The sequence below is a fragment of the Pseudochaenichthys georgianus genome, chromosome 13 (assembly GCF_902827115.2).
Source record: "Pseudochaenichthys georgianus chromosome 13, fPseGeo1.2, whole genome shotgun sequence".
Lineage (NCBI taxonomy): Eukaryota > Metazoa > Chordata > Actinopteri > Perciformes > Channichthyidae > Pseudochaenichthys > Pseudochaenichthys georgianus.
The window spans coordinates 10941905-10958884 of NC_047515.1; the positions used below are offsets into that span (position 1 = coordinate 10941905).

Below are 16980 nucleotides of genomic sequence, written 5' to 3' on the forward strand. Positions count from 1 at the left end.
CCGCCTCCACCCCCCCTACGTTTGAGCAACTTGCCCTGCACATCACTGTCCACTCTCTCTGCATACGGCCTGCAGTCAGTTGGTCTGGAAGTTCGTGCTCCTCCGGTGCACTCTGCTCAACTTACCCCGCTGCAAAGCTCTGTCTCCGGTGTGCAGACATGGCACCGCCACCTGTGCTGCTAATGCTCGCGGTCGTCATCGCATCAGCGCTCGTGCAAACTGCAACATCGGCCACTCTCGATGGAACGTGAGTACAATGTTTTTCCCCCCCAAACTGTCGGAACTCGTGTTATTGTTTGCAAAAGTCGCTACGTGCGTCCCGGCACGCAGTGTTTGACGGTTGAGATGAAGTTGGCTAAAAGTAAAATTCAATGTGGTGAATGTTTGGCATCACTAAAAGACTTAAAATCCAGTATCGTGTCATGGAGAGGCAAAAAGTCTTGTAGTTGGCCTCAGGATCACTGTTATGCAATCTATAGTGGTGTGTGTTTGTGTGTGTGTATGTCTCAGAGAGTACCCCCCCACCTGCTAGCAATAACCACCATTTGAATTTTAAGCTACCAATAAGTGGTGTAATGTAACGAAATGCAAGTACTGTACCAATTTTGAGGTAATTTACTTGAGCATATTCATTTAATGCTACTTTTGTACTTACTCCACTACAATTCAGAAGTAAATCGTGTAGGCTACTGTATTTCTACTCCACTACATGTATTTATCTTAGTTTACTCTGCATATTTAGATTAATGATACATTCACAATCTACCCTGCAGCGTACAAAGTTAAGTAATTAACATGTGTTCAACCTTTACCAGCTTTGATTACTCTGTAATGCAGCAATACTCATCAAAACATTATATTATTCTAAAATGGGCCAATATTCATAATGAGTACTTGTACTTTTGGTACTTTAAGTATATTTTAAGGCCAATACTCTTACTTGAGTAACATTTTGTTTGCAGGACTGTTACTTGTAACAGAGTAATCCGACACTCTGGTTCTTTAATTTTACTTACAAGATCTGAGTACTTTTTCCACCTCTGGCTGGCCATATCTGCTAAATTACTGAACAATGATAAAGTATTTGGTTAATCTACTAAATCAAGTGGTGACCATAAGTTTAAAGGGAACACTTTGTGCTGTTTTAGCCTTAAAGCCAAACATGTCTTTTTCCTAAATCAAGATAGGCCTTCTAGCTCTTATTTTCACAGACACACTCTGCATATTGATCGAGTTCTGACCTTTGTTTCGCAGCCCTCCGTGTTATCTGCTCTGTGCTCATCTTGACTCGCATGCCTTTCATAGTTTAGTGTCAGAGTCAAATGACTTTTCCTCATCATGCAACTTTTGCTCAGGCTGAGATGACATCAATATTCTCAGCAGCACCACCCAAAACTCAATTAAATGTGTCCTTTATTTCTCATTGGCGGCAGTGCAGGCCCCTGTGTGCCAACCAGCCTCAAACACAGCATATTCAGCAGAGTTTTGTTTGGGCGTGTCATTTCATGCAATTTACAATAACACCAGATTTCAAACACCAATTTGCATAGGTTTTTTTCAGTGGTGAAAGAGGAGCTCAATTCCAGGAAAAAACTGAACTGATTTTATTATATAAAATATATTAAAGACTTAAAGGTGGGGTAGGTAATTGTGGAGAAACCAGCTCGAGTGCACTAGAATTTGAAAAAATCTGCCACTTCCTTACAGAGCCCCTCCTCCAACACAAACGAACGCGCACATGACCAATGAGGGCACGAGATAAGTTTATGCGTTTATGCCAAGCGGCAAACTCTGGGGAACAGCCCGGAAGCCAATACGGAAGTGCCACACACTGCAGTTCATACATGGGCCGCTAGGGACTGGCTGCAGAAAGGAGCAATTTCCATAGACCCCCATGTTAAAATGCCCAACTTTACAGCAGAATAAAACATGTTTCTACTAGGGCTGGGCGATTTGGCCTAAAAATAAAATCTCGATTTGTTTCTAACTAATGGACAATTTTCGATTTAAACCTCGATTTTTTTCTGTTTTTTTCTAAACAAACCAGACCAAGGCAACATATAAATACATATTTTCTTTATTAACACAATACAAATAAATGAGATTACCAAGTAGTCTAGGCCTATGTGAACAAATCAGTTGTTCAAGAATAAAAAATAAATAAAATAAAAACAGCACCACGGCACTTGGCTGTCATTAATGCGCAAAGATTTTTTTAAATCAAAGTTTTTTTTGCGGAGGGATCTAGATCGGCATGAAGGCACATTATGCAATGTGCACATTATCCCGCTTATTACACATGGCCACATTCTCAACAAAGTAACGACATGACTCCCAATATTAATTTAAATGCTTTTATGGATTTAGAAAATGATTTTATTGATTTAAAAAATAGTTTTATGTATTGATTTAAATTGACATGCATCCGCTAAGAAAAGTAGTCCGTTGTTACTGTTTGAACTAACGTAGCAACGGCAGGAACTGCTTTGATAGTGTTTTTGAGGAGCTTTTTGATTACAGATTTGAAAACATCGTTGCTTGCTTTAAAAGTAGCACAATTCATTATGTCAAACCTTGGAGAGTATCTAGATATCCCTGCCCTAATGCCAAAGTAACTGCCAACTGAATATGTGTCGCCGTTTGATGTCTATGTCTGGACCACTGCGTAAAAAGGAGGGTTTCTGCCCCATTACTTCTCTTCTTACTTCTATAAGAATAAAACACGGAGGACGGAGATCTCTTTTTCTCCCCCTCTTCTGAAAGCCCAGCAGCTGATCTCAGAGCACGCTCCCCTCTCCTGCACGGGGGCGTGGTCAGCTGCAGCTCACAGAATCAGCCCCCTGCAAAAACAGCGCTGGAGCAAATGGAGCGAAATGAGGCATGGCTAAAATGTAGGATCTGTTTGGTATTTTGAAAAAAAAAATATATTATATACTTTATATAGGTCGATACAGTAGCCCCTTTTTTTAAATAGTTTTTATAGGTGTTGCCATCTGTTTTGTGTAGCGTGGTTCTACAAGCAAGTCAATGCATTCATTGGGTGGTATCAGAGAGTTACACGGGTCTGTAAATGCAATGAAAACAATTGGCCACAGCAAATCATTTATATTAAACATGTAATTTTTACTTTTGAATACTTCAGTACAAAGGATGTATTGAATAATTTAAGTGATATATGTGTACACAGAGCTGCAGATCGGGTAGTCACAGGCAATGTGGCTGAGTATTGTGCGCGTTCTGGAAAGTGAGAGAGTAAGTTACTACGGAGTCCCTTAAAGCTAAACAAATCTGCGGAGTCTAGAAATGTTTTTAAATCGCGATTTTTCGGTTCAGCCATTTCACAAACCATAGGAAAGTAAAAATGCAAATTAATCGTTAAAACCGAAAAAATCGCCCAGCCCTAGTTTCTACCCATGGATGCAATAAATATTATTATCGATATAGTTAGATTCCACCTTCATGATTATGAATCTGTAAGTGAATTGTTTTCTAACACGACCCTTTTATTTATATTAGGTCTTAACGTTTTTGCATAAATTAGGGCGCGGTCATGTTGATGGACACGTACATGCCTCACTGTCAGCTAACAGCAACTTGTCCACTCTGCTAGGCTACAACCATAGAGGCTACAACGTTAGTTAGTCATAGTACTGTACTTGACCCTTTAGCTTTAGCCGTGTTCGTGGTGATTGTGCCTTTTAGGGAATATTGTTACAAATACTGTCGGACCCTTTTCCGGTGAGGGTTGGCCAGGGCTGCGCTTTGTCACCAATCCTGTTTGTAATATACATGGATCGGATTTCGAGGCGTAGTCGTGGGGGAGGGGGTCTGCATTTCGGTGGACTAAGGATTGCACCACTGCTTTTTGCAGATGATGTGGTTCTAATAGCTTCATCGGTCTGCGACCTTCAGCACTCACTGGATCGGTTCGCAACCGAGTGTGAAGCGGCTGGGATGAGGATCAGCACCTCCAAATCTGAGGCCATGGTTCTCAGCAGGAAACCGATGGACTGTCCACTCCAAGTAGGGAATGAGTCCGTACCCCAAGTGAAGGAGTTCAAGTATCTCGGGGTCTTGTTCTCGAGTGAGGGAACAATGGAGCGTGAGATGGGCCGGAGAATCGGAGCAGCGGGAGCGGTACTGCAGTCGCTTTACCGCACCATTGTGACGAAAAGGGAGCTGAGCCAGAAGGCAAAGCTCTCTGTCTACCGGGCCATTTTCGTTCCTACCCTCACCTATGGTCATGAAGGATGGGTCATGACCGAAAGAACGAGATCGCGGATACAAGCGGCCGAGATGGGTTTTCTCCGCAGGGTGGCTGGTGTCTCCCTTAGGGATAAGGTGAGAAGTTCGGTCATCAGGGAGGGACTCGGAGTTGAGCCGCTCCTCCTTCACGTCGAAAGGAGCCAGTTGAGGTGGTTCGGGCACCTAGTTAGGATGCCACCTGGGCGCCTCCCTAGGGAGGTGTTCCAGGCACGTCCAGCTGGGAAGAGACCAAGGGGTAGACCTAGGACCAGGTGGAGGGATTATATCTCTTCGCTGGCCTGGCAGCGCCTTGGGATCCCCCAGTCAGAGCTGGTTGATGTCGCCAGGGAAAAGAAAGTTTGGGGCTCTCTGCTGGAACTGCTACCCCCGCGACCCGACCACGGATAAGCGGGAGAAGATGGATGGATGTTACAAATACCAGACAATTAAAATGTCGTGCTGTGCGCTTGAATGTACTAACAGAACTTCCAAGAAGTCTAAAATGATAATATTATACATGTTAACCCCGTTCACAGGTGTTTGTGTGCTTGGTAGCTTAGCTTGTTACTTATTAGCCAGCTAAGGACGTAACCCTTTATGCATACATATTAGGGCTGTCAAACGATTACAATTTTTAATCAGATTAATCACAGTTTATAAATTAATTAATCACGATTAATCACCATTCGAACTATGTCCAAAATATGCCATTTATTTATGTATATTGTTGGGAATGGAAAGATAAATGAAAGAAGGCGGATATATCCATTTAACACAGTATCCATGTTTATTATAACATTGTTCTGCGTGTCAAAATGAAAGACAACCCACACACCTATCAATCATCAAACCGTGGGGTCTTAATTCATTACTTGTTGATTTCTATCAACGGGGGAGTACTTCAGTAAAGTCGACAGAGGGGGGGGGCGCTAGTGGAGTACTTCGTGACCACAGAGTGGGAACGTTGTGATCAGCTGTTTTAGCGCAGTTCTCCAGTGAGGGGGGGAGTCTCCCTCCGCAGCCGGTTGGCGTAGTTTGGGCACAGTTCCGTTATACAGACCGACGTTAACAGCAGCCCTGTCTGTGCACACGGAGACCGACTCTGTCGTCCGGTGATCGAACCGCCTTCTGAAAAGCTTCACAAGTACGTCGGTACGCAAATGTGCTTTGTGACACAAGTGACGGTACGCATTTCAGATTAGGCACATAACCTGCGTACCAGTTATGTGCACCCCTGTACCAGAGCCATATTATTACTATTATATGGCTCTGCCCTGTACTACAGCAAGAGTATTCTCCGTCGATACTTCCTGCAACAACACCACGCCGTTATCAAAGATGTTCTATTGAGAAGACGATCACTACGTGACAAAAGTTTTCAAAACCGTGGCTACTGAAATCAATCTTACTAACTGCTGTCTGTGCAATTTACTCCGCGAGTTGGCAGACTTTCTTTTGCTTACTTTAACATCATTTTTCAAGGTGGGGCTAAGCCATTTCTTGGTATGGGTGTAGCCTACCCCAGCCATACCCTGGCGCTGCCACTGGTGGCACGTATGGGGCGGGCCATTCTGCACATGCGTTAAATGCGTTAAATATTTTAACGCAATTAATTCAAAAAATTAATTACCGCCGTTAACGCGATAATTTTGACAGCACTAATACATATACATTTTAGTTTATGATTCAGCCTTGGGTAAGACTTTTATAGTCTATGGCTATGACGCCCATAATGCTAAACGGGAGCAAATGTTAATAGGGGACCCAATTATCCCAGTGGTGGCCGCCGGAGCTAATGGAGCCGCAGGGGGCTAGCTCCAGCCGGCGTCCCGGAGCTAGCCCACTGCGGCTCCGTTGGGTCCGGGCGGTGGAGTCCGTCTTTTCTCAACGTGTGAATGACAAGCAGTAAGAATAACAAAATATAGCTAATTCTCTTGCAGATTGTCTCATTTGATTATGAATGTAACGTTTATATAGGGGAACTACATTGTTAGCAGTAACTTGGTATGCATTTATTTCATGTTAGCTTAGCTTCTTAGCCTGAGCTAGCTCTGTTTACTTCCAGTTCGGAGGCAGCAGGTCCCGCCTCGGCTCCGCCTCTTTGCCCTTATTTGGAGTAGGCGGGATTAGACTCTGACGTCACAGTCGAGCTGTTAGTGGCCGACTCCGCCTACTAAGGGCTTCACGGCAACTCTGCAGAATCTTATGGGTGACGTCACGGACACTACGTCCATTTATATATACAGTCTATGGCAGGGATACTCAAATACATATCTTAAAGGTCCAAAATAAATGTTTAAATAAGACAAAGGTCCATTTATTACGGTCATTCAAACTTTTAAACAATTGCAACATAACAAGATTCTTAACACGAGGTTGCAAAAACAAAAAATAATCTGTATGCAGCAGTTTTCATTGTTATTGTGTCTGTGCTTGACCCCTCTGAGTCGCAGTGTAAGAGCTGCACAGTTATGAATAAAGGCAGCTGCATCCTCTTTCATTCAGCATTCCCCATTATTGCTTTATAAATGTCTTGCCCCCTTGTGTGTCCACTGAGGTTCGTCAGGCCCAACACATCTTCAACAAACTCCCCCTTTGCCTCATCATAAAAACTCACAAACACCAGCAACTGAGCAATGTCAGTGGTGTCAGTGGACTCACCCACAGCTAAGGAAATGCACTGTGCATTTTTTATTCCATCACAAAGCTGATTAATCAAATCACCAGCCAGTATTTATGTTCTTCTGGTTGCTGTGGAATCTGAGAGGGGGATTTGCTTGATTTGACCTGTTATTTCCTCTTTTTGTTTGCCTTCAACATGGTCTCCATCACTTCAGTCATGCATTCTTTTATACTTCAGTTATTATCCAGTGGAATGTCCTTACCTACTGGCCTAGTTAAATCAAAGTGGTTACTTTTTTTTGGCTGGGCGGTGTAGTTTTACACACTGTCTTATTTGACTTTCTCAGGACTTAAAACTGTTTTTTTGGGGCAGATCCCCTCAAAGAAAAAAATATATTTACACACCTAAGGTCATCATCTTAATAGTTTTGTATGCTCATCCGTGACCAGAGCATCAAGTTGACATGTCTATTACAGCTGAATGCGGCGATTACCATTTTGTTCAGCAAAACGCCTAACAAACGTATTAAGATCAACAGCTTTAGTGCGTTTTGATTCAATGCTGAGTACAGCCAAACTGACAGTCTTTTCTCTGTCAGTGTAGACCGCAAATACCTCATTCCTTCAGTGCTTGGGTCTGAATGCTTCTCGTTTTGCGCCGTCCTGTTGAAATGAAATCGCCGCCAATAGAGATGTCCCGATCACGTGATCGGGGATCAGAGCCGATCACGTGATTTTCAAAAGATCGGAATCGGGAGAAAAAAATCGGGGATCGGGAATTTTATTTTATTTTTATATAATTTTTTTAAATAATTTTATTTAATGTTACAAAACAAAAATGACCATGTTCACGTCTTAAAGTCATCCTGAGGACTTAGTTTTGGTTTAAAATTACACAACATCATGTATGTGTTGCTTTCTTTGGGCTTGTTTTCATAGACCTGGTTGCTTATTTCTCTGAAATATGGCAACAGAGTGGGTGCAGTGTCTAATAGTAGCAGTAAGCTAACGAGAGGCTACGTTTAGCTGGTGACTCGGGAGTCGGGACAGAGAAAATGTCAGGAGTTTGGAAGTATTATAAAATTGAAAGCGAAGGCAGTGTAACAGCCAGATGCAATGTTTGCAAGGCAGAGGTTCCGCATGGTGGAAAGAACAGAGCTACATTCAACACGACTAATCTAATACGCTACCTGAGAAACAAACACCAACAACAACACGACGAGTACACAGCGGCCACTCAGGTAACGGCACTGAAACAACCGACACTTTCAGAGACTTTTAAAAGGAAAGAGAAACTGCCCCAGAACAATGAAAAGGCCAACAAAATAACAGCCAAGATAGCTGAATTCATCGCATTGGATGACCAGCCGTTATCTGTTACCTTTTTTTTCTCTTAATGCATTGCATAAAGATCGGATCGGGAAAAATCGGTATCGGCAGATTGTCAAAATCAAATGATTGGAATCGGATCGGGAGCAAAAAAAGGTGATCGGGACATCCCTAGCCGCTAGGGCTGTAACGGTACACGTACCGAAATTATTCGTTAAACGTAAAAAATTGAGAACGTGAACAACTTCTTGGAAGTAATCTCAGGTGCTGCGTCGCAGCATTCAGAGTAATTTGTTCCCATTGTGTTCAACGCGTCATAGAGCGAGCAAGTCATTTCATTGGACGAGCTGGTCAGAGGGATGCGTTCAAATGTAGTCAGTAATTTGAGGAACTGTCGAAATGGCGAACGCAGATAAAGTTGAGCTCGAAAATCCTCCAGCATCATTGAAGTCTCCGGTTTGGGAACATTTTGGTTTCGCAGTTACGTACAAGGATGACGGACAAAGACAGGTGGACCGAACCAAAGCTGTTTGTCGGCATTGTTCAACTAAAATTAGTTACGCGGCTGGCAATACATCAAACTTGCACACTCATTTGAAAAGGCATCACCCGAACGTGAATATCACCGGTACCAAAAGACTGAAGTGCAAACCCAACTCCCATTAGCATTTAGCCTCCACCACTCGCAAAAACTTCAGACCGAGCCAAAGCTATTACAAACGGCAAATATCCTTATGTTGCCATGTTAGCAAAGCGCTACCTGGCTGTATCTGCTACTACCTCTGTCCCTAGCGAGAGGGTGTTCTCCACGGCAGGAGACATTGCTAGTGCCAGCTGATCTGCCCTTTCGGCAAGCAATGTGGACAAGTTCATCTTTCTTTAAAAAAACATGAAATGACAAGCAAATCCTAATGTCAAGCTGGCTGCTTAGGTACTAGTACAGTACAGTACAAAAACAGATTATTTCAGTTCATCGAAAAGCTGCACCTTAATGTTTATTTTATTATATTTTGTATTTATTAGAGTGAATATTCATAGTTTAATAATAATTAAAAACCCAAAACTAATAGTTTGTTTTGTGAGTACTAGTACAGTAAATTTCAAATACAGATTATTTCAGTTCATCGAAATGCTGCACCTTAATGTTTATTTTATTATATTTTGTATTTATTTGAGTGAATACATTATTCACAGTTTAATAATAATTAAAAAAATATATGTTATGTTTTGTGATAATTTTTTCTGCTGTACCGAAAACGTACCGAACCGAACCGTGACCTAAAAACCGAGGTACGTACCGAACCGAAATGTTTGTGAACCGTTACACCCCTACTAGCCGCCAATCATATGTCCAGGCTCGCGCCAGGACCTGGGGAGGGGTTACATGACGTGCATCTTGTGCTGCATTCACTTGCACTCGGACATTAGAAACTTTCTCTCATAAATGTCCGATGAGCCACAACTGTGTCAGTTGCCACCCCGGTAGGTTAAACTAGGCTACTAGCTACAGTACAGATGGAACTAGATGAGCTGTTAACTCTCGCTCTGAATTTTTTTTTTTAAACTCTCGCTCTGACTAAGACGGGTTGAAAGAGACGAGACACACATTTTTCACACCCGCATTCTGCGAAGACCCGCCCTACTGTGCCTCTGATTCGCAGATTGTTTGGGGGGAAAAAACGCTGACGGGATGCTGAATGTGATTGGACCAATGTGTTGATAGATAGACAGACACACACAGACAGTGGAACAGGACATGCAGAGCGCTGTTTGCAGTCTATGGACATAGCGGACCATTTTGACTCGTTGCGTTGTGGCGATGTCTCGCAGATAACACAGATAATGCATATGAAAAGTATAATTTGCTCAGAGTCCAGAGACAGTTGTGGTTCGGTCCGGATCCGGACCGGAGTCCGGACTTTGAGGATGCCTGGTCTATGGTTTATGCACAGATGATAGGCTGACAGGCAGGTCCTTTTTGCCGGGCCGGCTAAAATGATTGGTCGTGCTTTTTACAGTACTACGGCTTCCACAGATGACGTTTTTTTAATGGACTTTTTGTCAAAGCACTTCAGATATTCATTGCTATCGGGATGTTAAGAGCATTCCATGGAATATAACAAAAAGTGTATCTTGAGCCGGTTTCTCAAATGTACCTACCCCACCTTTAATGAGATTTAAAAATAAATTTCAAAAGACTCCTCTCCAGTACAGTTAGCAGCACAAATGACAAGGTTGCAACCAAAAAGACAATATAAGAATTTAGCATAAAATCAAAGAGCAAATTAAAGGCCGACAAGAAATCAAAATACATTCAAAGCATGTTATTATTTTAGAATCACTTTTAAATGCGTCCAATTAGACCAGGTCCTGAAGGTTCAGAGGATTTTGCAACAGATTCTGAACTGCAGAAGCAGCATACTTGGATGGCATTTTTCCAGTTCGATATGGACTTTATGGAAAGCTAGTAGGAATAAGTCCTACTGTAGGAGCAAAACAACAACTTTCGTTTTTTATTGCAGGGTAGTTCTAAAAGTAAACATCCTTATAAAGTACAAAATGCCATAAGTTAAGTCTGCCAGTATACAAAGCTTCTGGCTCCATCTTTCTGGCTAAATTAGCGCAAAAAATGCATGGCAGAAGTAGTTGGGAGAAAAAAGACTCCTGGACAACTGCAATACTAATGCTACTGTCAGAATGTAGAATTCAACGAGGCTATCAATTTAGTAAGCTAGCTAGCGGGTATATAATACATAAACTGACAAAAGAAAAATGTATAAAATAAAAACATTTTGTAACTAATATTACAAAAATAAAACCCAAACTCGCTCTTTGATCAATGTCAGCTGCTGACACGCACCACGATCAGAATCAGAATGCCTTTATTAGTCCCACAGAGGGGACATTTACGAGCCACAGACAGCTTAATGTTACATGCATTAAAAAGTACTAAGTTATGATATAATAAAAAATAAAAAGTTACATAATTTTCAAAATACACATCCTGTAACAGTTCTTACATTACATTGCATTTAGCTGACGCTTTTATCCCAAGCGACTTACAATAAGTGCGTTCGACCACCAAGATACAAACTTGAAGAAAACAGACACACACACGCGCGCACATGCGTGCGTGCGCGCGCACTCACGCACGCACGCACGCACGCACACACACACACACACACACACACACACCTACCTGATAAGTACATCAGGTTTCATAGAGCCAAACATTTCAAGTGCTACTCAACTGGTTTTAGATAAGCCAGTCCTTTGTTAGTATATATTGTGCTTTGTTAATAGTTCTATCGCTCGAAGTGGAGTCGAAAGAGATGAGTTTTCAGTCTGCGCCGGAAGGTGTGTAAGCTTTCTGCATAGGGTTTTTAAGTGTTCAGCTCCACCTTATGGCTTTAATTGATGTAACCGGTGATGTCAATAACGGCTAATTAATTCCTTCTGCTCAGCCTCAATGTGTAGTAGAAGAAATCCATGACTCCAATAGTTGATATAGGAGCATTTTGGCAATAACCAAACACATAAGAATGAGTACTAAAAACCCTGCTTTCTGTTCTGATGTGAAGCACACATGTCCTTTTTTTTAACTAATGTAATGTCCTCTTTCTGGCTGCAGTATCTTTGCAGTGACTGTGAGCTCCCAGGTGAGAGGAGGGAAACAGGAGACCCTGTGTGCTCACATCCATGGCCCAACGAAGCCCGTCAATTTGACCATCACCCTCGAGATGGGCCCCGGCAAAACCACCATACTCGAGCAGGCTGTTGACAAGGACTTCTATCACTGCTTAAACTTCCAGGTCTGACTCAGCATGTGTACACCCATATTTTGGCAATTTGCAAAGTGTTGTCTCAAATTTCAGTCAAAACAAATACAATTTATAACTGCTCTTAGTCATTTGCTTCTGCATGTTTAGTGCCGAAGTAGAGTATGGAAGATCGGGAGGGGAGGGAAGTTGTTGTTAGTGGTTAGATGCATTCATGAGCTTTCAAGGCACGTTCCTCTCGCCCCCCCATTAAACGAATGGCACAAAAACTATGGAATTATGATGTACCTAATCAGCCAGTTGGCTCCATGACTGAGGCTTTCAACACCAACAGTTCTCTATAAAGTACTGATCTGGGTTCTGTCACAACGCTGCTCACTGTTATGCAACTTATGGGCCTTGCTCCATATTGATGGAAATGACCCGCCGACCCCAATCAGCTCTGTGACAATAGCACTTAGTTTCACTTCGTTCACCAGTGTTCCACCCTGCTTCAGGCATAGTCTGACATTTGGCTTTCTGCAACCAACCAAAGGCTGCTCTTTACCAAAGGCACCTGCATTCTTCTGGAAAACAACCCTTACCCTCAGTCTCACGACACACACATGCATACAGGAAAATGCCCATACACATTTTGGAAGTAGTCCCTGTTATATAACATCACAAAGTTCTCTCCAGAGGGAGTTTGCCCCCACCCAGCGCTCCAACACAACGTCCATGATAAGCTCAGGGGAGGGACATTTTAGTCATCTCGAAAAGGTTGAACAATCACAACAGAGTCTGCCAGCTAACCAGTCAGAGCAGACTGGGCTCTGGTTTCAGACAGAGGGTGAGCTGCAGCACAGGCACTATGGGGAAAAATAAAGACCCTTTTTAACATTAAAGCATGTAAACATGTCACAGTAGAGGCACAACATACAAATATGAACCTGCAAATCAAGTAACATGTCCTAAGCTTTAAAGGGGCCAGATTATGCTCATTTCCAGTTTGCTCTGATTGGTAAACTGGCTGGCTTTGTTGTGATTAGCGCTAGCAAATAGAAGCACACGTGTTACAAAGCAATGTCACTTTGTCGCAGAAGTAAATAAAGGAGGCGTTTTAATTTAATGCAAAAACGTATGCAACACACTACAGGGAAGAGAAAACTCCAAAAAGCATAATATGGGCCATGTCACCCTCTGTGAAAGATGTATGTGTTCTTCTTTTACAGGTCCCCACAGTGCGTCACAGAACTGTGGCATCCATTAATGTCAATATTATGGGTGAGGGTGTCTCGATGAGCAAGAAAACCAAAATCCTGATTGAGCGTCCTGCTTTCATCCACATCATCCAGACTGATAAACCCATCTACAAACCTGGACAGACAGGTTAGTATCACATGTTGTGGGTTTCCTGCTGTGTGGTAAAATGACTGCTCTGCTGCAGTCGTGCTGTTCATACAGCCCACATTCTCCCCTCTGCAATGCTTAACGATTCAGCTGCACTTGCACAATTTTGGACTACATAATGCTGAGCCACTACTTGACAACTTTAGGAATTATAACCATATTCAACACACAGAAAGATGGTGGTTGAGTTCTTGGTGCAGGTTTAATGCAAGAAATATCACCAAAAAAAACAATCAAACCTAACTTTTTAACGTGCATTAATATAATGTGTAATGTGCTTTTTTTAATCACCACTTTATTGCTAAATTAATATTACCGTGGTATATTTCCTATAGAAAGACGAGACCGGTGTCCTAATGTGACAAAAATACTACAATTAGGAGAAACACGCTGCACTTTAAAAAACGATGCAAATACAAAAGAAGCATTCACCAACCTGACTAAGGTACCGGCATAAACAAAACCCTACAAACTGAACATACAAAAACGCTGCAAGATGCTCAAATGAAAACGAGGACACTAAAAAGTGATGCTGGAAGAAGAGCGCTTGTTGACGTTTGTCTGTTCCATAATTAAGTGTCGTCAGTATATTTGAAATGACTAGGTTGGCTACGTTCCCAATAGCTTACAGCAGATTTGCAATAATGTTGGAAGGAATCGTGCGATCACATTGTTAAAATAATCCAATAAAAAGGACATTTTTATGAAAGTTTCCAACAACAGTTACAGTTGGCTAAAATTATTCCTGAAGGTGCTCCAGAGTGCATACATTTTAGTGTCCCTGTTTCCGTTGGGTTTTGAGCCACTTGAAGCGTTTTGTCTTTGCAGGGTTTCGTTTATGCTGCGCCTTCAGTAACCAATGTGCATTGTGAAGTTGGTGAAGATGTTTCCTCATTTGGATGTGTTTTGGCAAATTTTAGTCTTTATATTTTAAAACTGCAGGGAAAAATGTGCAAAAGTGTGTTTGCTGGTTTTGAAGAGTGTTGGCACATGCTGGCCACTGTACCGTACATATGTAATCAAAAGTGCTTCGGTAGTAAAAGGCCTTTCACGAAATCGGGTTGTATTTTAAAAACCTAAAGAAACGTTTCTATGGTGACCTCCCCTACTAGCTTAATTCAGCTTTCATCTGATTGGTTATCTGTCGAAAAGGCAGTGGTAAGAAGGTCTTTGTCATCTTTACCATAAAATCCTCTATGATTAGACCCTACCCCCATTGATTCTCTGTTTCCCTTACCGATGTTATGTATTGCTATTTGTGTTTTATGTTGAGAGAAAACATTAATGCTATTTATTTTATTTTTTTCCTGCTTTTTATTTACAGTCCAATTCCGAGTCGTCTCGATGGATTCCAATTTCATTCCTGTAGCCCGACTGGTATGTATATTTATTTGTTACCGCCTTTCAAAATTATTCTATGTCGAGTGATATATTTAGTTATTCCATCCAGGGAACTTTGCAATCTGGTGTGATTTCTACCAAGCAGTCACTGAATCTGAGGAGCGAGGTCTATTTTGGTTCAGGAGAGTGGGAGGTGAAAGAAGGGCTGTTTGTTGATTTAGAAGACAGCGTGGGCGTGAATCGCCGTGTGGAGTAGTGTGATAAATATGCCGTCAGAGTTCATTTGGCACACACTGCATCTGACCCAAACATCTGAATCAATACAGGCTCGCGGCATTTTCCCTTTGTGTTGAGAGGATATAAACAAAACTGTGTTGCCAAAGTGAAATAAATTCAAATGGATCATATCATGCCGGTAGAAAGCTACAAGTAGTCCATTTAGCTGTGATATTGTGAACCATTTAAAATGCGGGAGTGTGGGAGAGAAACTCCCCCTGGAGAGAACACATGGAATTTATACCAGTTAAATACACCTAACACACTACAGGAAATAGCATAACATGGCCTCTTAAAAGTATTTAATACAAAATGCTAGGTAAAGTGCTTCCGATGTGTTTTAGTGCCGTTTGAGAGGATTTTTCTGATTAATGGGATAATATTGTTAATTTTAATTAATTCATAATATATGTGTAATACTGTCTGACCTACCATACAAGTCTCTAAACTAAAACATGTGAAACATATTGAATATGTGTGAAATTCTGTGAATATATAAAATGACAGAACAGATGTGTTCAAATCAAATGTTCAAAGTCAGAAATGGATTTATTTTGTATTATTATACCCCTGCTGAAATGTATAAGGTTTATTTTTTAACTGTATGAAACTGCATCCAAAACGATGTAGCTGCTGCTTCCAACACTATCACAGATATATCATTATATTAGTAAGTGAATGAAAGTGTATTTTCTTTTTCTTTGATTTTCTGTATTTTGCACTTTTGTGTTCAACCAGGTACATCTTGCCCATTACCCAGTACTCCTCCAGTTTGTGGATTGTAAATGTTTGCTATTGAAGCTGCTAATGATTTATATTCTGTGCATTTGCTTTACAGTTGTATTCTTCTTGCATAATATTGTACAAATTCTACATGCAACTGAAAATGTTATTTTCTTTTTCAGTACAAAGTGGTGGAGCTCCAGGTAAGACTGACAACAAGTTATATATAGTATGAGTAAATGGCTCTAATGATTACTGTACAAGACCCTTATACACATTGCCTGCTCATTATATAATTATATGCTAATGGCGTACATAAATGCAGTGTTTTATTTTGAGAATGTTTTATCATTGGCCTATTGGCTATTTTAAAATCGTTTTGGGCTTTCCGTTTGATTATGGCGACCCCTAGTTGTAGTGCCAAACATACAATCCAATCAACAAACATTGACATGAACTGAAGGTATTACACTTAAGTATTATATTGTCTTTATACAAACTGCCATCTGAATAATTTAAAAGATGTAACTATTACAGGAACAAATCCCTAAGGTTTTTGTTGCCTTATTATGAAGGATAGAAAAACATCCTTGTGAGCATAGACACCATGAGCCACCACCATCAGTCCACAGTAAATGTTTGGGTCTCAACTCAACCTCAAATGACCCTCTGCCTTCATGTAGGATCCCAATTCAAATCGCATTGCTCAGTGGTTGGATAGGAACCTTGTTAGCGGTATCCTTGATATTGCCCACCCCGTAATTCCTGAGGCGGTTCAGGGAAGCTACGTGATCACTGCCACAACGGACCAAGGAGAGCAAATATCCCACAGCTTCGACATCAAGGAATACGGTCTGCTGCTGTTATTTGCTGAATATTACCAACATGATTGATATGCTTGATCTATGTACCTTTTCAGCAGTTCGATTTTTAAATACTTTTCCTCTCCTTCAGTTTTGCCCAAATATGAGGTAAAGGTTGAATTACCCAATGTGATCTCCATCCTGGACCGGGAGGCAACGCTAAAGATTTGTGGAAAGTGAGTGTCTCACATAAAAGACCGACAGTGGTTAGCAATGGCAATGAAGTTTAGCATAGTGGCTATTTTATAAAAACAAATAAAAAAATGTAATTCTCCTCAATTTACGGCTGCAATTTTGCACATTTTTTTCTTTGCAAGAGTATACAACTGTTTTAGGAAATGGTGTCCGAGTGTGCGTCTCACACAGAAAGCTGTTCACTGGTATCTGAAGGCCAACACCCCAATAGTCCAAAA

At 41.4% G+C, this 16980-nt stretch overlaps 1 protein-coding gene across 5 annotated transcripts in view; it reads left to right on the forward strand.

Annotated features, from left to right (window-relative positions):
- The window catches only part of LOC117457139 (alpha-2-macroglobulin-P), a 43793-nt gene continuing 26813 nt past the window's right edge, over window positions 1–16980 (forward strand). For all 5 annotated transcript variants that reach the window (XM_034097026.2, XM_034097027.2, XM_034097029.2 and 2 more), the window contains exons 1-7: window positions 1–247; window positions 11828–12008; window positions 13187–13343; window positions 14689–14741; window positions 15887–15907; window positions 16388–16556; window positions 16659–16743. In XM_034097026.2, coding sequence (XP_033952917.1) covers window positions 159–247; window positions 11828–12008; window positions 13187–13343; window positions 14689–14741; window positions 15887–15907; window positions 16388–16556; window positions 16659–16743 — 755 coding nt within the window. In that variant the 5' untranslated portion in view covers window positions 1–158. The remainder of the gene's footprint in view (window positions 248–11827; window positions 12009–13186; window positions 13344–14688; window positions 14742–15886; window positions 15908–16387; window positions 16557–16658; window positions 16744–16980) is intronic.